We start from the raw sequence: 24,958 nt of genomic DNA, 5'->3' as shown, positions 1-24,958 counted from the left end.
ATTGAACCTTTTCATGTTCCTCCCAGAATAGTGATGTAAGGGTTTAAGTGCACGGTTAAAAAAATAAAGAAAACATTTACCAAATTTTGAATATGGCAATGTAGAGCGATGTTTGGATACCAGAGGATATGACATAGTCTGTGGTTTACGATTTGGTGAACAATATAGTGAATAATCTATTATGACTAGGCCCTATTGTGTTTTGTCTTAAGCCCCTCCTCCCACCAACAGTTTTAATAAGAGCACCAACAGATGACAGCCAGACAGAGAGAATCACAGCTACAAAGAGAGAGACAGCTACAAAGCCAGAGTTCTTTACTGCTTGTGAGGGACCTACTCATTAGACTGGTTCCCAATTCTTTAAGGTGATTGTACAGACGTATCTTGAAAACAGAAATTCCAAGTAGTAATAGAACCGCATAAGAGTTGACTCTACAGAAAGAATCACAAAGAAGAGATCTGGGTGATAAGGTAAGCAGATTGCAATGCTATGGGATTCAGTTGCATGCTTTGGTGAAACTTTAATGGATATAGTGTGGGTTTTTATCAGTTTGGTGATTGACAACAGAATATGTGAGTGATTGCAAATGTGGATTTTATGAAGCAAATATCAAAATTGCACCCAAAAATGCTTGATAAACAAAAACCTTTCATTCTTAATATTCTTGATAGCGTGTGAAAGACAGATAAATAACAAGATGTGTAATACACAGCAACCCAAAACATGACACATGTAGGCTATACTGCATTCAACAACCATAACAACCAATCATTTGTTCAATCATTGAATGTTTTTCAATACAGTACAGCATGTACAAAATTACCATGCTCTAACTGTCTGCAAAACACAGCCAGAAATTATTTTAATTTAGATGGGATAACTTCACATTCTCAGTAGAAAACATGCAATGGTGTATGTCAGTATGTGCATACTAAATGGTGGTACAACTTAAAACCTGACATAGTGAGGCACGTGCACATGTCTGTCTATGATGAAGAAAATGCCATATAAGGGAAGAGGACGTTTTCAATTACTTATGTTGGATTCCCATAGATTAGAGATTTCATATTTCCCTTTTTATTTTGCTTTTTCAGCCCGTCTGCAGCAAAGAAAGCCCTTATAAGGAAAAGAGGAACCTGAAGTGAATATGAACCTGTTAGTCATTCTAGTGCTTATCGCTAGCAGCCTCTTCTGTACTGATGCGGTAAGCACCCAAAAAAAGGAAATGATTGCTTCCTTAAAACCTTATTCTGCTTCTTTCAGAGTTTGAGAATATAATGTTGACAAAAATAACACATCTTGTTTGTGTTTCTCAGGTTTCTACAAGGAAGCGGTCATACCAAAACACACAAAGAAGTGAGGCCCTGTTCAATTATGAATACATTTTTGTCTTAATGTTTTGGTAATCCGTAGCATGAATAACAAAATTCCTTTCATATGTTTCCAGTACGATCATCAGAGTGTCTGTCTGACGATGGGACAAGTTACAGGGGTTCTATTTCTAAATCTGCTAGAGGCCACAGGTGCCTCTTTTGGAGCAGGTTTGGACAATATGAGACCTCACTGGGACTTGGTTTTAACAATTACTGCAGGTATGTTGACAGAACCACTCACTTTTACATACCTGGTACTTTGAAGTGCGCATTTGTGAACATTTTGATTCCAAATTGTTGATTTTGATTAATAGAAATCCTGACGAAAGCTTGATGCCATGGTGTCGCGTCCGGAGAGGAAGAAGGATCATGAGAGAATTCTGTGAAATTTCTAAATGTGAAACTGAGACTGGTGAGAGGACGGTTGCCCTACTGTATATCCTTTGAATAGCGGAAATAGCCGATTTACATGCTCAGAACGCTTTGCATCACCATGCTTTGAGCTTGTAAATCTGCTGTTGTAGCTTAACATAGGCATGACATGTTGTAACTGGGTAAAATAATAAACAAAATTAATGGTTGGACATTTTGCCCATAAAATTAACATTGTTTTATCTCCTATCACTACAGCTACTACTACTACTACTACTACTACTACTATAGCAGCAACGTCTACAGTGCCCCCTATTTCAGTGGACACAGGTTTGTTAACTACCGAACTATACAGTATATGATAATATTGATGTTTGTACCCTGGTTCATCATTTTTCCCATACAGCATAAATAATAGCATGTACAGTGTCATTTGAGACCAGCTCAGTGGCCTTGTGGTTAAAGTGTCCGCCCTGAGACTGGGAGGTCAGGGTTTGATTCCTGGCTGGGTCATACCAAAGACTGTGGAAAAAATAGGACCCAGTGCCCCCTGCTTGGCACTCAGCATCAAGTCCCTGAGACATACTGTATAGCGTCATGTCCAGGGGGTGTACTTGTACATCAAGCTGCCCCACGCTACAGAAACAGGAGATGGGCCTCATGGCTCGCTCGGCAAGGCTTACTACTACTACTACAGTGTCATTTCAGAAAAAAGAAAAGAAAAAACTATAGAGGGTTGCTTAACGTATTTATTTAATCATTATAACTTAGGACAGTTGCAAATAACAAATCCAGAGAAGTTAAACAATGATAATATGTTGATAATGATTAATAGATGATCCCTAAGAATGTTTGACTGATTAATCTGTCAAAAAGCCTACCAACGGAACCAAGCAAGTTCACATGCATGACGTGATGTGCACGAAATACAGAGACTTCACACCTCCCATCAGTGAAAAAAACTCTGAGTCTGCTTCATAGTGTTACTTCCTTTGACACTTTCGAGTTGAGTAGCCTACATCAGTTTCCTTGTTTCTTGGTAAAGCCAGTCTTATCTGCCACCTGAGATGAGATTTAAAAAATGTCAGTTTGAAAATGACAGTTTTCTGAAAAAGCTGTTTCTATGTCAGTCGTTTTTCGATTTTTCAAAAATAGCAGACCTACAAGCTCGTAGCGCGCCACGAGCTTGTAGATCTGCTATTTTTCAATAGCTAAAGCACAACATAATGCAACATAAACACCAAAAGGGGTTCCCGCCCAAAATGGGTTAACCTTTATTTTGTCACACTCAAACATCACAGGCTCACAGCATTATAGCATAAGATATATATATATATATTTTTTTAATACTGTTTTTATTAGGGATTTTTTGTATATGACAACTTCAGAATATCCTTGACAATGACCCATTTAACCCATGAAGTGAAGGTTGGACCAAACCCAAATTTTGACAGGGTCGAGAGGAGGAAGTCCCACTCGACCCTATCAAAGGCCTTCTCCGCGTCAAGAGATAACAGTATTTCCGTATCTTGGGGGGTACTACTGGGATAATATTAGCATAAGATATTTGAGCACATTGTGTCTGCGTCCGAAAACATATCCTTGGGCCTGTATAATGAGACTGAACCTGCTGTCAATTACTTTCCGTTTGTGTAGAGCTGACGTGTGGAGAGAGGACAGAACGGAGGCAGAGCAAGATAGTGGGTGGATCCATCACACCCATAGAGTCCCAGCCATGGACGGCAGCCATCTTTAAGGGTGATGAGTTTGTGTGTGGAGGCTCTCTCATCTCACCTTGTTGGGTCCTCACTGCTGCACACTGCTTTCCTGGGTGAGTCACACACACACACACACACACACACACACACACACACACACACACACACACACGCGCGCGCACACGCGCACACGTGCGTATCCCCCACTATTGGTCAGATTCTGTAATGTATGTTATGTATGTTGAGTTGTGAGTTTTGTTATTGTGTGTAACGTGATAAAATGTGTATTGGTTTCTCAGAAAACGTACCTCGACTCGACGTTTTTCTGTACATCTGGGCAGAAATTCCATCAATGCTACTGATGCTGACAGGGAGCAGATGTTCACCATTGGACAAGTCATCACACACCAGAAATACGATGAAATAAGCTATGATAATGACATAGGTGAGCTGCAGTGAGCACATGAATGTGTGCGTGTTTGGGTGTGGGTGTGTGTGTGTGGGGGGGGGGGGGGTGTCTGTGGGTGAGGGAGGGGCATTATGTATAGGTTTTCATGAAAAGACTAACCAAAACTCAAACCTGTGTACTTGTGTGTCTTTCAGCATTGGTGCAGATCACTCGCAAAGAAGGTGGATGTGCGTCTCAGACACCATCTGCACGCACAGTTTGTCTCGCCCCTCCTCTCACTATGCTGCCCCCAGGGGCTGTGTGCGACATCGCTGGATATGGCAAGGAGAACGATAGTATGGATAACTTTTAACTTTGAGCCCTCATCATGATGGAAAACTCTCTCCGTCTCTGTCTCTCTGTCTGTCTGTCTGTCTGTCTGTCTGTCTGTCTGTCTGTCTGTCTGTCTGTCTGTCTGTCTGTCTGTCTGTCTGTCTGTCTGTCTGTCTGTCTGTCTGTCTGTCTGTCTGTCTGTCTGTCTCATTCATTAACCCTCATCCGATCGTTCACCTTACAGCATTCAGGAAAGTTCACTTTAAGGAATTACATTAGTTTTACATTTTATATATTTTTAATGGATTAGTAGAGTTTAAGAAGTTTAGATCCTGACGTGTAAACATTTTAATCACCATTGTTCTACTATTAGTGATGAACTTTGTAGTGTCAAACCCCTAACAAACTGATGATGTGATTTCTGCAGGACCATTTGCACGCTACTCACAGCTCTTGAAGCAGACACAAGTGACTCTGATGTCCCTGAACAACTGTAAAGGCTATGAAAACTATGACATTGTCACCCAGAACATGTTCTGTGCTGCTAGTCCTGACTGGAGCACTGACGCATGCCAGGTGAGCAAAATTAATAAAGAGTGTGTGTGCGTGCGTGTGTGCGTGCATGTGTTTGTAATATTTATTTCAGTTAACTGAAATGTTGTTGTTTTTCCTTTCTCTCTCCTTACAGGGTGATTCTGGTGGTCCCTTGGTGTGTGATGTTGGGGGTCGTATGTTTCTGCTTGGAGTGACCAGCTGGGGTGACGGGTGTGCCAAGGAGAACAAACCAGGTGTTTACACACGCGTCACCAACTACAACCACTGGATAGCTGAGAAGACTGGACTCTCTGCCTTTACAGCTGGTGTCATGTACCCTGAAAAATGATCTGTAAAAAAAAGAAGAACAACACGGCAGATTTATGGAATGTGATGCATAAAATGGACAATATGGCAGCTATTTGTTATTTAAATATTACACACACAGTACATTATTATGTACTAGGGGTGTAACGATACACTATGTAAACAGCAACATATCGTATCGTTTGACTTTGTATCGTTTTTCAATGGAAATAATCGTTATCGAATTGTTTTGCAATGCAAATAAACTATTGTTGAGCTGGACTCCTGAGCTGGAGTCAAACGCCGATCTCCAACTCAGTAGACCAATTCAGTTCCCAACTGTATTATTAACTATAATTTATAGCGCACAGAATATTTATGCCTTTTTTTTACAGATACATTTATTTATTTTATAAAACTTGTCTTGTGTTGTAGAAGGCTGGACCTACTGCTAAATGTTTTTGATAATGATCTCATGCTAATAAATATTTACTTCTAATAAATACTTCTTCTTCTTCTTCTTCTTCTTCTTCTTCCCCTTTCTTCTTCTTCTTCTTCTTCTCCTCAGCACTGGTGGAAAGTATAAGCATACTTAAGCACAAGTACTTTTAAGTACAATTTTTAGGTACTTTTAATTATAATACTGGAGTATTTCCAATTATTTCCAATTTAATAAATAATCCACTACATCTCAGAGGCAACTAGATAAAGTGCCAATCGGCACAGGTCTCCACCAGGGCAGGTCAGGTTGTGGCCTCATGGTGGCGCTATAACAGGCTGTTGAGGAAGATTTGGGCCGGAGGTTCGTGTTGGAGGGATGCAGGTACAATGTTTTTCCATGTGTGCATACATAAGTTGTATACAGATCGATGCAGTTATAGCTAAAAACAGGAATTGGCCTGTTATAGCGCCACCGTGAGGCTGATTTTGAGGAAAGAATTGTGGCATGTCGTCCTCGGCCTAGTGAAAATGTGCGTGTATAATTTAACGGAAATTGCACACTGTGTTTGTGATTTGTGGCCTTTTTTGGAAATGGACGAATCGTGTGAGCTTTGGAAGCCAATCTTAGCCAATCAGGATGGAAGATGGGAAATGGTGCCGCTCCGTGTTGATCACATGACTATGGAGATCATGTGTACCGATTTGCGTGAAATTTGGATAAAATGTGAAGGAGTAATAATAGAAAATGTGTTACATGTGTTACATATGTCGGCCTCCTGGTGGCGCTATAAAGAGCAGATGTGAAGAATTCCAGGCAAAGGTTTTTCCTTGGCCTCTAGGGAGTTGGCATACAAAGTTATCCACTGCAGTTAGAGGTAAAAACACTTTTGGGCCAGTTATAGCGCCACCTTGAGGCTGAGTTGAAATTGTTCATGTGGCATTTCGTCGTCGGCCTAGTGGGAATGTGGGTGCACAATTTCACGGAAATCACGCGATGTGTTCATGATTAGCAGCATTTTGTTTGAAACTGAGCACTCCTGTGAATTTTGGAAGCCAATCTTAACCAATCAGGATGGAGTGTGAGAAATCTGAAAGACCGGTTTCGTTGAATGGCTGTAGAGAGACTGTGTACCAATTTGCGTGATGTTTGGACAAAATCTGTAGGTGTACTGTGCAAAAACTTGTTTTGCACAAAGCGGCCTCCTGGTGGCGCTATAACAGGCCGTTCTGGAAAGTTTGGGGCAGAGGTTCATCGTTGGCATCCAGGGAGTGTGTGTGCAAAATTTGGCATCGACCGGGTTAACGGTGGCCGAGATTAGCTGCTCACGGACGGACGGACGGACGGACGGACGGACGGACACACGGACGGACACACGGACAGACGGACACACGAACGGACGGAGTGCAAAACATACTCTCCCCACATGCCTTCGGCCTGGTGGAGACAAATATCGTACTATTACAATTATTTGAAAACTTTAGTTATAATAGTTACTTTGTGTATATGTATCATTGTGCATTGAAAATAGCCGATACAAGTTAAAAGGAAAACAAAACTAGGGCACAGCTTGCAGCAGAAGACACAGAGGTCAGCCATATGCCTACCTAAACAGGTGGGTTTTGAGGTGAGTTTGGAATATGGTGATAGAGTCCATTGTTTCTGATGTCAGGGGGAGGGAGTTCCAGAGGTGGGGGGCAGAGCGGCTGAAGGCTCTTGACCCCATGGTGGAGAGACGGGCTGGGAGGACTTTCAGGATGTTGGAGGAGGCAGACCTAAGAGACCGGGTGGGGATGTTGACGTGGACAAGGTCAGACAGGTTATGAATGGCCTTGAATGTATGGAGAAGGATCTTGAAGTCGATACGGTATTTGATGGGGAGCCAGTGGAGTTGGTGTAAAACAGGGTTGATGTGACTGATGACAGGGGTTCTGGTGACGATACGGGCAGCAGCGTTCTGGACTAGTTGGAGTTTATGGAGGAGTTTGTGGGGGAGACCAAAAAGAAGGGAATTACAGTAGTCCAGGCGGGAGGTGAAAAGAGAGTGAACCAGGATGTGGGGAGTTAGAGAGGGGCGGAGGTGGTTGATGTTGAGGTGGAAGTAGGCGGACTGGATGGTGGTGTTGATGTGGGTGTGGAATGATAGGGTACTGTCGAGGACGACACCCAGACAGGAGGGGGAAACCGAGGAGTTGTCAATGGTGAGAGTGAAACTGGGTTGCTTGGTGAGTTTTGATGATTTGAACAAGGTGGACCCTCTTGTAAACAAGTGTAATGCTTTATTGGGTCGTCCACTCACAATTAACAGTCTTTGTATTGAGTTGTGCTGTTATAAATATTTCAATCAATCAATACATTTCAATCAAAATCAAGACTTGGCAGTAATGAGCAGTAGTTTCTCTATAAAACACTAGAGGGTGCTGTTGAGTGAGTATTTGGCAGCAGCTCAGTGCCTCAGCATACAGGTGGATTGGTTAGTAGGGAATTGATTAGAATATATATATATATTTGGCTATTTGGCTGTTGTACAGAAATGAGAAAATGTGACACATTTCATGTAAATTTAAATTTTGTTTCATATAATACATGAAACACTGCGTTCCAGTGAGGATTTTGACTATGTATTCTGAGTCCCTGCAGGTCTGTTTTAAACTCAGTGAAACAACTATTTAGATCACATTTATAAGATGGATGTTCTAATGATCTTATTTACAAAGTTTTGATTGCTTTGAGTTAGTAGTGGTTAGGTTACAACTTACAGGTGAGGTATTTGTGGTGGCTGCTTGCTGCCACTTTACATCACCAATAATGTGTCTGAGTTCGTGTAATGAGTTCTGCTTTCAAAGGAAGTCTTTCAAATGATGCTAAATACCTTAACGTCCCCAGTGAAGGTGTAATACTGTAAAATAAACCAACTTTGACTTTGAGACCCCCATCATCAGTATACAACCATTTACAATTATTTAATCCCAAGTTTAGTGCATGCCTCTGTCTGTCCGGTGAAACTGTGTATAGACTCACTAGTAGCTAGGTTAACACCCAACACATCACTGTGTCACATACTTAGATTTCTAAGTTGTTGCCAGTGTTGGCTATTAGACTAGAGGAGGTGTTGGCCAAGTAGTAAGGCTATGTAAAGCGTTTGGTTTCTCTTTGTAAGGGATTTAGTATTTAGCTTTTCATTCCAATATGTCTTAATTCAGTCTACTCTTGCATTTTGTTAATTAGAGCTGGATCACCCAAGGCAACAGTATAATAGCTACGGAAGCAACGCCTGTGACACAAATTGCCTAGCAAGCAAAAAAAAAAGCATAGAGGACAAGCTGACTGTATTGTCATGGACAGTTGGAAAGTGGAAACACCTGGTCATGTTTTCTCTTCCTCATAACAAATGGACAAAAAACCTACTGCCTCAAAAGTCTGGCTGTGACAATATTGCTTTCTTATTTTCCTTTAAGGGACTGAAAGAAATATTATGCAGCTTTTGGACAGATTCACTGGATTCATTTTGGTTTATCTTACTGTGGTACAGTGGTACCAGTGTTTTGCCTCATCAGGTGCTCCCCCTTCAGAACTTTAATTGATCTCAATACATTGAGATCAAGAATAAGATTAAGGCTAAAGTATAGAAAATGTGTATCTAGCTAATGCATTGTTATACAGACTGTTGTTTTATGGCACAAGTATGCATTTTGGCAAGGCTCTGCATGTCCAGATAAACAGTGTTTTACTATATGAATAAGTTAGAGGCAGAGTTGTAAGCTGAAAGCGGTGTGAAGGAGTCACACGTCACAGGGCCTAGAATTCCAAGCAGAGACCCTGCGTCGAGCAGTGGGTGTTTATGTTTTCATGTATCCACTGACTCACACCTCTTTGTCTAATACCTCATACCTCTCTCAACGGCCATACCCCTCTCAAATAAGAAACATGTCAATGTAACGCTATAAGCACTGGACCTGCAACAATGACAAACAACCAACCATCAGATGGCCCATCTATCACAAACATGAATAGGGGAATAAATTTAAATAGGAATGCATATGGATTTGGGATACATTTTGGGATAAATTCCAATAATGGTTAACAGTTTGTTATGCATGATGATGATGTGGACCTCGATCGGGCGTCATCGCGTCTTTATTGAAAGCGCACTTCGAAGTCACTGTAAACACGTCCCAGCAATGGCTTCCATCACAAAGTGTTTAGACAGGTCCAGATACACAGAGAACTCACAGCAGTGCTACTGAACTCAGTCACGGTTCATTCTGTTCCTCCTCCTAATGAATCATCAGAGAGATGTTGGGCTGGGCTGTTACAGTTTACTTCACCTCTTCTCTGTCTGCGTCCCATATATGGACCCGAAGCACACCGAGGCTGGAATCGTACGCCTCTTTATGGTCAACTCCTGAATAGTAGGAGCATGGTGAAACTATATGCATCCACGGCCAATTCCTGATGGAGACAGAGATTCTCTGTTTGTGTGTGTGTGTGTGTGTGTGTGTGTGTGTGTGTGTGTGTGTGTGTGTGTGTGTGTGTGTGTGTGTGTGTGTGTGTGTGTGTGTGTGTGTGTGTGTGTGCACATACGTGTCCTCACATGATCTCAGCCTTTTAATAAAGATACAAATATTAGTGATAGAGGAGAGGAGAGGAGAGGAGAGGAGAGGAGAGGAGAGGAGAGGTCCACAGTGGCTGCCTGCCACTGTGGACCAATAGCAATGTCTCTATTGTCAAAACAGATCTACTGACGATGCAATTGTCATGGTTCTTCATCCCGCCTTCTCTCACCTGGCTGGAAGTGAGGAACAGATGTGTTATGCTGTTGTTATGCAGATTGTTGTGTGTGCGTGTGTGTTGCATTTCTGGCCATTCCGGAACGCTATAGGAGATAACCAGCCCTGCTGGCACGTCCGGCAACATGGTGACATAGGCTGTTACATTTCTTTGTCATTTCATATATATGACCTTGAATCTTGCACATATACTGTATAATGACCTTGATAAATATGCTATCTCTACTTCCACAGGAGACTATGATATTCTGCCTCATTTATCTCTATGTTGACCCTGCACCTTATGTATGAGTAACGTTGTGTCTTTTTATCTGTTTCCTTTGCTTCTTTCTCTATTTTTGAAAATGCAAAGCGATGGGAGTAAAAAGCTATTTTACTCTTGTAAGTTGCGATGTGACAATAAACTTGAAGTTGAAGTGAGGTGAGGTGAGGTAAATTCCAGGGTTGTGCAAGATGGGGAAACTGATTTGAGGCCCGAGTCCTCCTAAAACTTCCTTGTTTAACTGGGTAGACCAGAGAGTCTAGTAGTCTACTAGTCTAGTCTCTCAGATGTTGTTGTTTGTCTCCTCTCTCTCTCTCTTTAATTCATTCTCTCTCTCTCACACACACATACACACACACACACACACACACAGTCTCACACACACACAAACACACACACAAACACGCACGCACACACTGACGCACACACACACACACACACACACACACACACACACACACACACACACACACACACACACACACACACACACACACACACACACACACACACACACACACACACACACACACACACACACTGTATGAAGTACTATCCTAATGTGTCAGAGCTATGGTCTTTTGAGGCGTGGGGCTCTGTGGTATAAATACCCAAGTTTTGCTGCTGGGGTCTCCAGTTACCTGAACATACATTTGGACTGGCACTAATTCACTAGGGGGAATCACACTGTCACACCTGCAGTGTATGCAGCACGCATGCACGCACGCGCACGCACGCACACAGACACACACGTACAAACCCACCAAAATGTAAACTCTGCGTTTACATTTTACGATGAGATTTCTCTCCATTGCTTTATTCAGAATTCATGTGATTTTCACTTGATCACTGCTGAATGTGAAACCAAACCAAACCAAACCGGTGGGGTGGGGTGGTATAGGGCTATAGTTCTTAAAGGACCAATTTAATCTATTCATTGGTCAAATAGGCTACAGCACGGCAAGCACTGGGCAAGTGTTGGAAACGAGTTCTGGGTGTGGTCCTGGACCTCTGTGTGTCCCAGTGTTTCAGTTTCAGATGCCTTCCTGCTTTCAGACATACAGTGAACAGCAAGCTGAATCCTTGCCTTGGTCTTAAATTAGACCAGGAGACATGAACTCATGACCCACCTTTTAATGAATGTAGATCATATGACAGAGGCAGGTTCAATGCTTAATAGAATGCACACCACTGTATCTCTCAGCCATACATACAGAGAGCATTCAGTTAGTATCATATGCGTCTTCTACTATTTCCCAAGTTCAAACCTGACCTTTCCTTTCTGCTTAATGACATGTGTGCAAAAGTGAGTGGTGACGGTCAATGATTTGATTGGCCATAGGGCTTATATACTGTATACAACCGTGGACATTCTGTGAGCCCGTGACAGCACTTATATTTAACCCTGTGTAGGCCTAAGTGAAGGCAAATAAATTCCACCAATTTACTCTCATTAAATTAAGGTACCCCAACACTTTCCTTTTTTAGCCACAGTATGGAATGCATGACGTAATTTGGGAATAGCTCTCACTTGCAGGCAACGCGCGTGGTGCGTGCGTGTGTGTGATGATGAGCGGTGTATTGCTTAGCTGTGATTGGATGGAGGGCGGCGATTCCTTCTGTCACGATTTCGTGTCGCTCCCACCGGAGCACGCCGATCACACACCGCTGTACACAGCACAGGGGCCAGGGCTGTCCGTGAGGGGTTCGTCACATGAAGGAGCTGGGCCGATAACTCGGGATTTTTTTTGTCCTTTTTCTTTTCTTTTTTTTGTCCGTTCCTCTCGGTGGGGAAACGGCCGGGGGGGAGATCCTCGTCTGTGCTGGAGGATCGCTCCATCCAGCCGCCTTTTCATCCTGTCGGGCTGCGGTAAAATAGAAGTCTGTCACAATGCCGGTGTTTCACACCAAGACCATCGAGAGTATCCTGGAGCCGGTCGCGCAGCAGATCTCCCACCTGGTCATCATGCACGAGGAGGGGGAGGTGGATGGCAAAGCCATCCCGGATCTCACGGTTCCCGTGCAGGCGGTGCAAGCGGCGGTCAGCAACCTCGTCCGGGTGAGTGAGTCCCAGAATCCCAGTATTTATGTTCCACATCTGCACTGCAGGAGCCGAACTGCTTTGAGCCGAGCTGATTGAATGACATGTGTCAAACTTTGCTCTGAACCACTGACTGACTGATTGATTTATTGATTGATTAGTTGGTTGAGTGAAGACGGGCACTGGACTGGGCCACATCAAGTTTGTGGGGCGGAATAAACGATTCATCCAACAGATTAGAATGTGTGTCAGACAGTGACTGACTGACTGTCACACGGGGCAATACGAGCAGAGGGAAATGTCACTTGTCAGGGAGAGAGGTGCAGTTTTATTATGCCGCTGCTGCTGCTCTGCTGCCCGGAGCTCGTATCACCTCTCGGCTCTCCTTCATAACAGTCAAAATTAGCCTTGGTGGATATATTGCTGAGCTTGCGGTTTCTTCACAGAGTGGTGAATGTAGGCTACCCGGTTTTTCTTTCCAGACATTAATAGATTATATACAATTGTTGGCTCATGCATCACTGTCTCCCCGTAATTTCTTCACCAATTCCTGCCTATTCTGAATAATTTATATTATAAACCAGTCTGCCTTTGACCTGTCCTGTGTCACTGTCACATCCTCCTCCTCAGTCATCCTCTCATGCTGTTATCTCAGTGGGAGAGAGATGGATGGCAGGAATTTGAAACCATGCAGACAGACAATTTTATCTATTCTTAAAATCAATGCAGAAGAGACATCATTACAATTGATACAGGATAATTGATGATGCAGTGGGAAGATAATGATATATTTAGTAAATTACCACTGTTTTTGCACAGAATGACCATGTTATTGTACCATAATAATCAGTCTGAACCCTGTCTTATATCACCAGAAATAGAGGTTGCAAAGTGTTAGCAACAACCTAATCCTTTCACGATGAATCCAAATGAAATTTATCTATAGAATACACTTCAGGAGATGCAGATGTGATAATGTCGATGATGGGGTGGTCAATTCATTGAATTAATACATTTTAGGCCTCAAAACAGGTATACATATAGTTTAGGAAGTTAGTAGCCTTGGATCAAGACTATCACAATACTGTAGGTGTATTTTAACGAATCTGACCTTTGTATCTAGATAAGAAATAGTCTTGGTCCAAGGATGGGAAGTTAGCCTAAATATTTTCTACTCTCAGTGGTGACTGAATGTTTTTACTTACTAGAACAGACATGAAGGAAGGTTGTGTTAAAAAAAAGGCAGAGCCATGTTGCTTTTCTGTGCTTCATGACTGTGGTTGTTTCGTATCAGATTAGAATTTTGAATGCTCAGATACAGCTGCTCTATTTTATCCTGGCATTATTAGACCAATAATGATACTAGTGTCATTATCACAACTGAATATCAAAAATTGTGGACCATTCATTTACAGTAACCCATTCAAACATTGATTTGTTTCTCCCGTTAACCGTCCCTAAAGGCATATAGAGTTGTGTGACTAGTAAGAAACATTTCCATGAACAAACGTCTCATTGACGTCTCATTGATCTTATTTAGTCTGAAATTAGACATGGTGTGCTTATCTCAGGCAGGAGCTTGTGCATAGACTGCACACACTGCACATTAATGTGTCCTCGACCTCTTACCAATAGGAATCTGATAGCATCAGTCATTGTTGTTGATGTCTCATTGCTCCTAAATACACCAGCCCCCTCTCCCTCTCCCTCCCTGAAGAGGTTTCATTGGCATGGCAAATAATAAAATATACATTTACATTGCCCATGCAAGTGTTCCTGGCCAGTGTTAATTAACCCATTCTGACCTGAGATCAGATTCATACGAGGTTTCCGCCGGACACACACTGGTCTGATGAACCCATTCTGACCTGAGATCAGATTCTAAAAATGTCAGTCGCTCTTCGATTTTTCAAAAATAGCAGACCTACAAGCTCGTATCGCGCCACTCGGTGGCGCGATATGAGCTTGTAGATCTGCTATTTTTAAATAGCTAAAGCATAACATGATGCTGACACCAAAATGGGTGCCCGATCAGAATGGGTTAAAGACTAAAAGACTTTAAAATATTTTTGATATTAGTTGACTAAGACTAGACTAAGACCAAACAATTTCAGATGACTGAAATAGGACTACAACTAAATGGTGTGTTATTTGAAAGACTAAGACTAAATCAGAATGTGCTGTCAAAATTAACACCGATTCTTGCTCTGTCTCTCTCACTCTGCCTCCCTCTTTCGGTCTCTCTCAACCCCCTCCCCTCCTGCCTCTCACTCTCTCTGTCTCTGCTATTGTGGTCTTCTATCTCGCGCGTTCTAATCTATCGGTTGACCCGTCCATCCAGACGGGGAGCATAAGGAGGCTAATGGCAGCCTCAGGCTTGCTGCTGAGCGTTGGGGATGTGTGATGCTGTGAGCTGTGTAGACAGAGATAAGGGCTGAGGTCACGGTGACACCAGCAGGTGTGGGACAGAGAGAATGCAGTCCCTCAAGACAGACGACGTGTTGTTGGCTTGAGTCATTTACAAATGGTCCGGTACTTCGGAAGCTCTGAAATTGAGTAGAAAATGAAGCGGATGTCACGAAATGTCCACACTTAATGTTTCACCCAGTCGCATAAATAACGCAGGCACTGTAAACCAAATTATTCAAAGCCTATAATGTAGGCTATTTTATGCTTAGCAGAAATGGAAATTCTAAAATTTATTTCATATAGCCTCATAGCTATACTTCCTCGTACAATGAATAATTTAAATAGCAGATTAGCAAGCTCACAACACGTTGCAATGCATTATGAGCATTGTAGTACCTGCTACTGGGGCAGCCTTAGCTAGTGGGTAAAGAGAGAGAGGCCGTCTGATAATCAGAAGGTCACTGGTTTACCTCCCAGTCTGTGAGCATGACACTTTGAAGAATTGTTTTGACAAGGTTTTGACATTTGACAGGTTTTTACATTTTTCACCTACTGTATAATGACATGAACGGGCATGGAGGAAAAAGGAAGGTGTAAAGTTGAAGGAGAGGGAGAGATAATTGAGTAATAATAGAGATAGATGATTCAACTCAATGAATGAGAGAGGGGGAGACAGAGAAAGGAAACAAAGCTGTTTAAAAGGTGTTGAAAGAGAGAACCAGAGGTGGATGAGGAGAGTTGAGGAGAGATCCTATAAAATCCAGCTGTGGCGTTATGACTGGAATGAATGAATTAACCACGCCGTCATATGTTAAAATGTTCCATAAGATTGTTAAAAGATCTCAAACATTTTCTAAATCTTTCAAATATATAGCAGATACAACAATAACGTAAATATCTCATCTATGAGCTCACAATGTTGTGTGATTGTAAATCAGCTATTTTCACTATTTGTCGTATGACTAAGACCTGTATATATAGCGTAAGTGGTTAATTTGACTTAAAGGCTGTGCTTGTACATCTGCTATTTTTTGAACATTTTTGAAACATCTGTGAGAACTACTGATTTATAAGGCATTTATAGAATCGGCCTTAACGGGTCTTAAAGGGTTAAAAGACACCTCCTGTTGAGTGCAGGACCTCCTGTCATGTGCACACTTTGATTTAGAAAGCAGATTCATCGCCGAGTGATGGTTTAGAAGTAGAACATAGACAGCATCATGTCATCATTATACCGTCTACTGTTAGAGTAGATGGTCCTAGGTGGGAGGGGGACACTGAAAAACATACATATACATGCATACATATGTACATGCATACACTCAACCACACACAATAATTCTCTCAAAGTGTTTTTGAATGATTGTAGAGGTGCTCCGATCCATCGGTATAAATTGGCCGATCTCTGATCTGCAATTTATCTGATCCAGAGAAACCGATCTTTTATGATATGATATTATATAGTATAATATTGCTTTGCAGCTTTGTGACAGGCCCATCAAATGCCCCCTTCCCCCTACATAGACAGGAACAATTTTGACATATCATATTTTGGAAATATTATAATTTTGCCCTCGCGCACAAATTCGGTATCGGCCAATCGTGAGAGAAAAGAAAATCAGTGACCGGGTCCGGGATCGTTCCCAAAAAACCTGATCGAAGCACCCCTAGATATTTGTTTAGTTTATTAACAGTTAGCAAATAAATAATACAGTGGTACGATCATACAATGACGCTAAAAGGATAACACAAAAAGTCCTGAAGGCTTGTTTCAATGTGTGTGATTTGACGTTGTGAAGTTGGTTAGTGTCGTCGGGATGTCCTGGCTAGATGAGCCTCGCTGATGTGATCCGCTGTGTCTGAAGACTGAACTTCAAGTGCATGCGTGTTCCTGAAGTCGTCAACATAGACTCCTGAGTATGACTAGGGGGAGGGGCGAGAAGGAATAAATAGATTTACTGCTCAGGGAAGTAACCACACACTCACAGAATATAGGGGAGGGGGAGAGAGAGAAGGAGCAGTGAAGGAGGTGATGTGAATCAATAGATCAGTGGTTCTCAAACTTTTTGGGCTTCATTAATCTACGGCACCCCTAATTACATTGTTACTTAACTAGCACATTATATTTATGGCAAATTTTACTATTATGTGCATTAAGTGCACCGAGATGTGTTGCTTGAGAGGCTTGAGACTGAGAGACGAAGCATTCTCACTCCCAAGACGTCAAACAGGTGACTTCTTGGGACGGACCTCCCAAGAAGTCTAGAATGCAAGGGGGGGCAAATATTGTTGTGAGAGAATATCTGTTTCAGTCACTGTACTTTGTAACTTTGTACTGTAACTTGACATTCACACTCACATAGTTTTTTCTTTTTTAAACATATGTTTGATTTCTTTTACAGTACAAAGAAGTATTTTCAAAACAATTGACATATATTTCTTCCCCCCCACATCCCCATGGCAGCACAAATACAAATAAAATATCACGAAATGTTTTACACTCACATAGTTTTAAGTTATATCAAATCAAAAACAACTTTTGCTGTACAGAACACTTCATCAGCACAAAAGAACCACCAATAGTAAACAACGTACAGAGGCATAATAAACAGTTCATCAACAATCCCTCAATGGGCTGCCCCCCCTTTACTGAACCTATTGAACGCCATAACCCAGAGTCGGAGCTTTAAGGTCAGCTGAACTCTCATTATTGACTCAGCCAACCACCCGGGAAAAAAAGGCTGCCCATAGGCTCTGGAGTGACCTTGCCTTTAATGTTAGATCTGCCCAGTCCATCAAGGATTTTAAGTCCTTTCTTAATTTTAACGTAATCACCTCCTGTTTGATTGTTGTTTGTTTGATTGTATTTTGATCATATTGCTTTAGTTTTTAGTTTTTTGGACCTCTACAGAATTTTGGTTGACTACAGTGGTTTTCTAAGTGTGCTATATAAATAAAGTTTTGGATTTAAAAGATTGCTGTTCTATGGCTTGAGGTCAGCTCATAGGCGCCAAATTATGTTCGTGCTCAAGGCTGCTAAACCCGAATCAACTCTCTCCATCTCTCTCTCTCTCCCGTTGACTGTGTCTTCATCATGCATCATGGATTGCTAAAAATGAAGAAAGAAAATGGAAAGAAACTAAAATATACCGGTAGTATTATAACCACGAAACACGTCAGAACTGACATCACTCATCACCACAAACAACAAACAGTGCTGTCCATGGTTCTGAAACAACCGCTATTGCTACAGTAATTATAGCCTATATTAGCCTATTAGACAAACCATAGACAGTAGACACGTGTCGTGAACAAAGCATACAAGTGCATGCAGTAACAATGATACGTTTTTCACTTACCATTCATTTCTTTATGAGGAAGGTGATGAACATATTGGCTATGCCATCCAGGTCGATGTTCTCTTGTGCCACATGCTTGTGACAGTTGAAAGATTCATTGAAGTCTCCGCAGGCATAAGCTGCATGTGAGCTGCTTGATTACAGGGATAGTCTCTTAAGTGATCTCCCGGATCACCTTTCAAGATCTCAACTACATCATGAAAAGTAGACAGGCAAAGTCCTTTTTTATTTGCCATGTCCATGCACATGTCACGATGCAGTGTCAGCCTGACTTCATCAAAATAATTTCCATAGAACTGCACTATGCGTTTGCAATCGCCCTTTCCGACCACAACATCCTCGACATCTTTTATGTGTTTGAGTACACTCAGTACAGAAGCACTAAATCTGCAGTTCAGGGATGATGATGCCGTGTCCATGACCTCAAAGTATTGCTGTCTGTACTTTTCGTTTGGTGTTTGTTTGGAAGGTGTGTGGATGAGCACCTCCATTGTCTAATCGGCAGGGAACCTTTCCTGGTCTTGGCACAGCGAGGCTCTCCAAGTATGGTAGTCTACTGGAAGCCCCCATAGCTCCCATGTTAGACCCAGAAATGTTGGTTAGTATATAAACTTTTATGATTCAAATGGCATCTATAGGTTTAGCAGATGAGATTAAGCTTGGTTGCTAAAAGTTGCACGTTGAGGAATTTGAGTAATTAGCATAATATGTGACCATACCATTAAAGGTATATTCAGTGATTTCACTTAATTCAAATATCACTTATTTTTTTGTTTTGTTGTGATAATCCTCCCTACTATAGAGTGTGCTGGCCATATAAGGAGTTCCTCCCTGTCCCCTGGGGGTCAAAAAACCTTAGGTTTCGTTTTTGACTCTTTATCCTGATTGGACGAAAGGCTGGGTCCCACAGCCAAAAACGAAACCTAAGGTTTTTTGAGTGAAATCACTGAATATACCTTTAACAATCTATATAAGGTAAATAATTCTAAATGTCATCATTCTTCAACTAGTATGTGACGTGTCAAACTAGGGGGTTTTCATGATTCTGAATCCATTCCAAGAATTAGTTTAGCATAAAAACACTTCATTTCCTGTAAGCCTACTGTCTATCCCTCTATAAAATATATATAAAATAGAGGCCATAGCCGTCATCACTTAATGTGATGAGGTCTGATGAAGGTGTGATGAAGTGGCTATCGCCGTTTTTAGCCCAAGGAGTGCTTTTTTGTGCAAAACTAATGCTTGGAATGGATTTAGAATCATGAAAAAAACCCAAGTTACATGCTACTTAAAGAATGATGAAATTTAGATTATTTTATTTGCCTTATTTGTTAATGGCATGGTGACTGGTCACATATTATGTTAATCACTCAAATTGCTCATCGTGCATGGAACAGTACAGGGCCATTTGGAACACACTCAAGGACACTTTGAGACCAGTGGCGTCAATTGGGTATGGTAAGCTATTGCAGCTGCCATACCGTGGCTCCAAGGGGGAGGAAGAAAATGGACGAAAATATGCCAAAAAAAGGCAAATAAGCACACGTAACTGCAAAAATTCCGTGTGTGTGCCAACAAGTGCCAACATGCACAATAGTAGAACCCTGACTTGACCAGAATGGAACAGCGCCTTCATTGCTATCATTGGTAACACCTGTAGGGTGTCTTCAAAGTGGCAATATAAGATTAGATATGTAAGGGATAATGTATGGCTGAGTGGTCGTTGTTTATAAATAAATCACAGACTGATTAACCACCGATGCGACAGCGGAGGTGGTTAACCAGCCTGAAGGTGATTTATAGCCATACATTATCCCACTTATTACACGGCTACTTAATATTTCCTTGCTTGGTAATGAAAGTATTCCCATAAGTGTTGCGCTGGCTGGCGTCTGCCCAGCTGCAGCACAGTCGGACAACAAGGAAGTGAGTTGATCAAATAGAATCGATTTTCGGGTACTGCTTCGTCTATTTTTCGCTCAAATGTTTTCAAAAACATTTTTGAGAGCAATGTTTTGCTGTAAATGACACTGTGTGTGTGTGTGTGCAACATGGCTGTCATGTTGGAAACAGCAGTAAATCAGCGGAGCACAGCAGGTGCTCCGAGGGTTTGATTAGGCATTGGTCTGTTATAGAGCGGAGCGGTCATTATCCAGAAATAACAGTCAGATGAATTTGCCGATTGACCAATCAGAATCAAGCATTAAACCAAGCTGTGTAATAAGATTAGATAGATGTTCTTATTAGCATGGTGCTGTAATATGTAATTTTTCTACTGTACCTAGAGTAACTTAAGTGACTGGATGAAGCTGATACTTTATGGGTGAACACTGCTCAAAGCTCTGCATGGGACCAGACCTGGAGTGCTTGGTATGTTATATGAAAGAGAGAACACAGCAGCAGCACACCCAAAACCTGTGCAGCTATCTTAAGAGCTAATGTGATATAATGTGATATTGAAATTGTAAAAATGATCAAATAATTCTGTGGCACCCCTGGACTGAGACATTTTGAGAAACCCTGGAATAGATATGACAGTGCTGTGGTGGAGTGAAGCTCTAAAACGTAAAACAGTTTTAAAACTGTAGTGGGACACCGGCTCCTGACAGTGTCTATGGTGTCACGCGTCTTCAAATAAGACCATGTCTAGCCACCACACACACACACACACACACACACACACACACACACACACACACACACACACACACACACACACACACACACACACACACACACACATGCATCCTTGACCATGACTCTTTTAGATCCCAAAGCAGGGCTGACATCACTAAAACACTACAAGACACCTCCAGGCTGCCTCCTGATCCCTGGAACACCAGGGAAACACTGCACACACACGCGCGTTTGTATTAACTATGTATATAGCCTACTTGTGAGGACATTTTACGATCTTATGAACGCCATTTTGTTCTTTCTTTTTTTTTCTCAGGAAAATGGTGGTTAGTATAAGTACACCCGGGTTTGCTTTTGCTGTTGGCTATGATTAGAAGGGCACTAGTGTTGCATAAAAGTCACTTAATGTACAAAGGCAAGCTAACGCTAGCTGTGAACAAACCTCCCTTCTTTCAAGCTGAAAATGGCTTTATCGAACCAATGAAGATCCACTTTCAGGTTTATTTGATCCAAACTGGAATTCCCCACTGCAACCAAAGAACAGAAACAATTGCAATACTAGTGATTCTGAAACCTTTACATTTCAAGGACCACCATAACTCAGAGGGTACAAATGGACCAGGTGCATTTGGTTCCATTTGTACTCTCTCAGAGTTACAGACGTCTAAGGGTCCATTTGGAAGAGTCACGATACCAAGAACTGGCAGACTCAAATGCAGACAGACAAAGTTCAAGGGTGTTTATTCACACAAACTTGGAATGAGGAGGGAAAGGTGGTAGGCAAGCAGAGCAGTCAGAGAAATAGGCAGGCAAGTGGGCAGGCAGGCTGCAGCCAGGTGAGAGCTGAGGTGGAGGAGAGGAGTACAATCAGTACGGGCAAAATCCAACGAATACTGAAGTTCACAGGGAACAATCACTACAAAAGGTTTACTGGCTAGAAGCATCTACTACTTTATAGGCTGGAGGTGATGAGCTGATGGCAGGCAAATGCGTTGTCTGGTGCGAATGAGGGGACTGGGAACAGGTGAGCCAAGTGGTAACTGGAGCCAAGCCTATGACCACACACACGCCCACACAGACTCAGCCCTGCCTGGGACTGTGACAGGAACGGTGAGGAACCCTATAGGAATCCTTAAAGCGAACCATTAAGGAATTGTACTGTTAAGATGGAATCGTTAACAACCGGAATCGTTAAAATCCTAAAGGATCCCAACCCTAGATGGCAGTGATGGCACACTAGAAAATGCCAAATTTGTAAATTATAAATGGATTCCTTTAGGAAGAATGTGAAAGAAGAACAACACTACTGTTTTACTGTGTTGTTGTGGAGCACAACAATGGAGCATCTGGATTCTGTCTACATATCAATGGTAATCTTGCTATGTGAGCAAGATTACCCCCCCCCCCCCACACACACACACACACACACACACACACACACTCACAAAAATACTCTACACTCACAGAATCACTTAACTCTGCATTAATAATTTAGTGAACAATCAATGTTAAGTTGGTGGTGGTTCTGGGAAGTACTGAAGCCCAGAGGGCCTCTGTCCTTCCTTTCTCTCACCAGACAAACGGTTGCTACTTGCTGCTCTGTAATAATCAGCATATCTTTATATACATTCAATTAACTTGCAGGTGTTGAGGGATATTTAAGCATTTATATATTATTTTTGTATATGTGTGGTCAGTATCAGTAAGAATGAAAGGAAAGGTGTAGAAGGCGGTGGTGTTGTATGGTTTAGAGACTCTAGAGGCAGTCGCACTGACAGGAAAGCCGAGCTGGAGGTATAGCAGAGACTAAAATGTTGAGATTCGTTCTGGGAGTAACAAGGATGGATAGGATCCATCATAGTCACTACATCATAGTCACAGCGCACAGATGTTTTGGAGATAATCAGAGAGGCTAGACTAGACTGAGATGGCTTTGACATGTACAGAGGAAGAGGAAGGATAGTGAGTAGAAGGATGCTGAGGTTGGAACTGCCAGGAAAGGGGAGATTTGTGGATATAGTGAAAGAGGACATTTTATTATGTTACCAGTATATGATTAATATTATTTTCAGGTCGGGATAACAATTTTATCCCATTAGGATTAATGAGATAGAAATAATACAGGATACATGATAAACACGTGAAATTGGAAGCGATGTGAACTTCCAGGGGGTCCCCAGCGAAAGTAGTTAATATACTGTACTATCACAATCGTTTTAACCACTATATCCATGTTGGCAAATAAATAGCAGATCTACAAGCTCACAGCACATCACTGATCACTTCATCCCACACTGCGAGCTTGTATATCTGCTATTTTTTTTAACATAAATCTTCTCTTCTGAAATTAAGGGTTTTGGACATGCAAGCTTTCTGGCCAACAGCGGTGATAATGTGAAGTATAATGGGTTGCATCCTGACGTCCTGGAGCAGGTGATGAATAAATGGCTGGCTGCCTCCTGGGTCTCTGGGGCTGGAAAGTCTATTAACTGGCTTCTACAGACACAGCAGCACAGAGACACTGATGTCATCATCTTGCTGTAATTGCATCTTGTGTGTGTGTGTGTGTGTGTGTGTGTGTGTGTGTGTGTGTGTGTGTGTGTGTGTGTGTACTTTTGACTTCTACTCTAACTTGTAGATTTAGATTTAGATTATTATTACACAACATACATTACATTACACATTTCAGTCTTTTGAAAATAGCGGATCTAAAAGCTCACAATGTGTAGATCTACTATTCTCAAAATACGTTTATACTTTCTTTTTTTTTCCGGGCCAAACAAAGAATTATGATCAGTACTTTATTTTAGATTGTTTTTACAAACACATAAAACATAAGACCTAAAATACGTTAATACATTTGAAAACTTGTATAATGGGACATACTGCATAATGAGCACTTTTACTTTTGTACTTTTACGCAAGCTTGCAGGGCCCTTTGCGAGACTATTTCAATGTAACACAACACAGGAACCCCTGCTAGTGTTTTGGTCGTCCAACAGTTTCTTAACGACTCGGTGGGAGGAGAATCGGAAATAGCAGATCCAGCAGCCTTATAAGTTATAACTCTATGGCACATGCATGGGGCCCTTTCATTTGGTGTAGCGCCACAGCCCTCGGAGGGGTTGATCCATCACTGGTAGCTCGCCCTGGGGCTTCTTCTAAAGTTCAGCATCTCTTTAAAGATATGTAAACATGTGAGCCTCACTTGTACACTACACATTTACATTCACAAATCTGACTGTGTTCCCACCCTGCTGCGCACACAGTTTTTAATTTTTGGCTAAGTGAACATGACCTTTGGGCAAGTATAACATGACCTGTAGTTGCAGATGGGCAAGTGCTTTTGAGCCCTTTGGCCTTGAATGTGTCAACCCCTGACTGTAATACTTAAGTGTCAAAAACACCGTCAGGGTTAGCACTAGCAGAGGCTGTGGTTCAGGAGGTAGAGCAGGTACCAATGATCCATGGGTCGGCAGTTCGAATCCCGGCTCCTCCTGTCTACATGTCGAAGTGTCCTTGGACAAGACACTGAACCCCACATTGGTGTGTGAATGTGGGAAGTGAGGATGCTGGCGTCGACTGTTCATAGAAAAGCGAAAAAATGCAATCCATTATTATTATAGCAGGGTAGCAGGAACAAAGGTCAAAGGACCCAATTTGGGTTTCGATGCATCATGTTATGAACTTTGTAGATTGGCTAGTTTCTCGATTTGTAAAACCCTGTGTACCCTTTGCGATTATCTCAAATAAGTGTGATTAGGCGATTATGTAATAATTGTGGCTCTATATTGGAGGTGTTTCTGCAAGAGTTCAAGAGGTGCTGAATGAATGGTGTGAACTGTGAATCACCTCATCCGCTGGGCCCAGCCTGGGCCCATGTTTGGCCAGATTGTCCAGAAACAGGTCTGGGAGGCAGAAATGGGTTTCGGAGATGGGGTTAAGGTGACCAGAACATGAATACAGAGGCTGAGACAGGACTAAGGAAAAGAGAAC

General features: G+C 42.0%; 2 protein-coding genes across 3 annotated transcripts in view; both read left to right on the top strand.

Annotated features, from left to right (window-relative positions):
* Nucleotides 1-285: 285 nt before the first annotated feature.
* On the top strand, nt 286-5,296 carry LOC310865316 (urokinase-type plasminogen activator-like). Its single transcript, XM_083774353.1, has 11 exons — nt 286-471; nt 1,096-1,205; nt 1,318-1,357; nt 1,449-1,593; nt 1,689-1,786; nt 2,005-2,076; nt 3,403-3,577; nt 3,764-3,909; nt 4,068-4,208; nt 4,613-4,761; nt 4,874-5,296. Exons 2-11 carry the CDS (start codon nt 1,149-1,151, stop codon nt 5,066-5,068), a joined length of 1,218 nt encoding a protein of 405 aa, XP_083630479.1. The 5' UTR covers nt 286-471; nt 1,096-1,148; the 3' UTR covers nt 5,069-5,296.
* A 6,838-nt stretch (nt 5,297-12,134) lies between these two features.
* LOC310866098 (vinculin-like) overlaps nt 12,135-24,958 on the top strand; it is a 49,930-nt gene continuing 37,106 nt past the window's right edge. Inside the window, exon 1 of one of the 2 annotated variants that reach the window (XM_083775439.1) lies at nt 12,135-12,575. In XM_083775439.1, the coding sequence (XP_083631565.1) occupies nt 12,408-12,575 (168 nt within the window). In that variant the 5' untranslated portion in view covers nt 12,135-12,407. The remainder of the gene's footprint in view (nt 12,576-24,958) is intronic. The other variant, XM_083775438.1, reaches the window with a different exon arrangement.

Source organism: Protomyctophum parallelum, assembly GCF_964188405.1.
Source record: "Protomyctophum parallelum genome assembly, chromosome: 10".
In the NCBI taxonomy this organism is placed as follows: Eukaryota; Metazoa; Chordata; class Actinopteri; order Myctophiformes; family Myctophidae; genus Protomyctophum; species Protomyctophum parallelum.
This window is presented reverse-complemented; position numbering and strand designations above follow the sequence as displayed.

Bases quoted from the DNA above. Each gene is read 5' to 3' on its own strand.
- LOC310865316 (XM_083774353.1), top strand. From the start codon at position 1,149: ATGAACCTGTTAGTCATTCTAGTGCTTATCGCTAGCAGCCTCTTCTGT. The intron at 1,206-1,317 runs GTAAGCACCCAA...TGTGTTTCTCAG, and splicing joins GCCTCTTCTGTACTGATGCG to GTTTCTACAAGGAAGCGGTC. The intron at 1,358-1,448 runs GTGAGGCCCTGT...ATATGTTTCCAG, and splicing joins ATACCAAAACACACAAAGAA to TACGATCATCAGAGTGTCTG.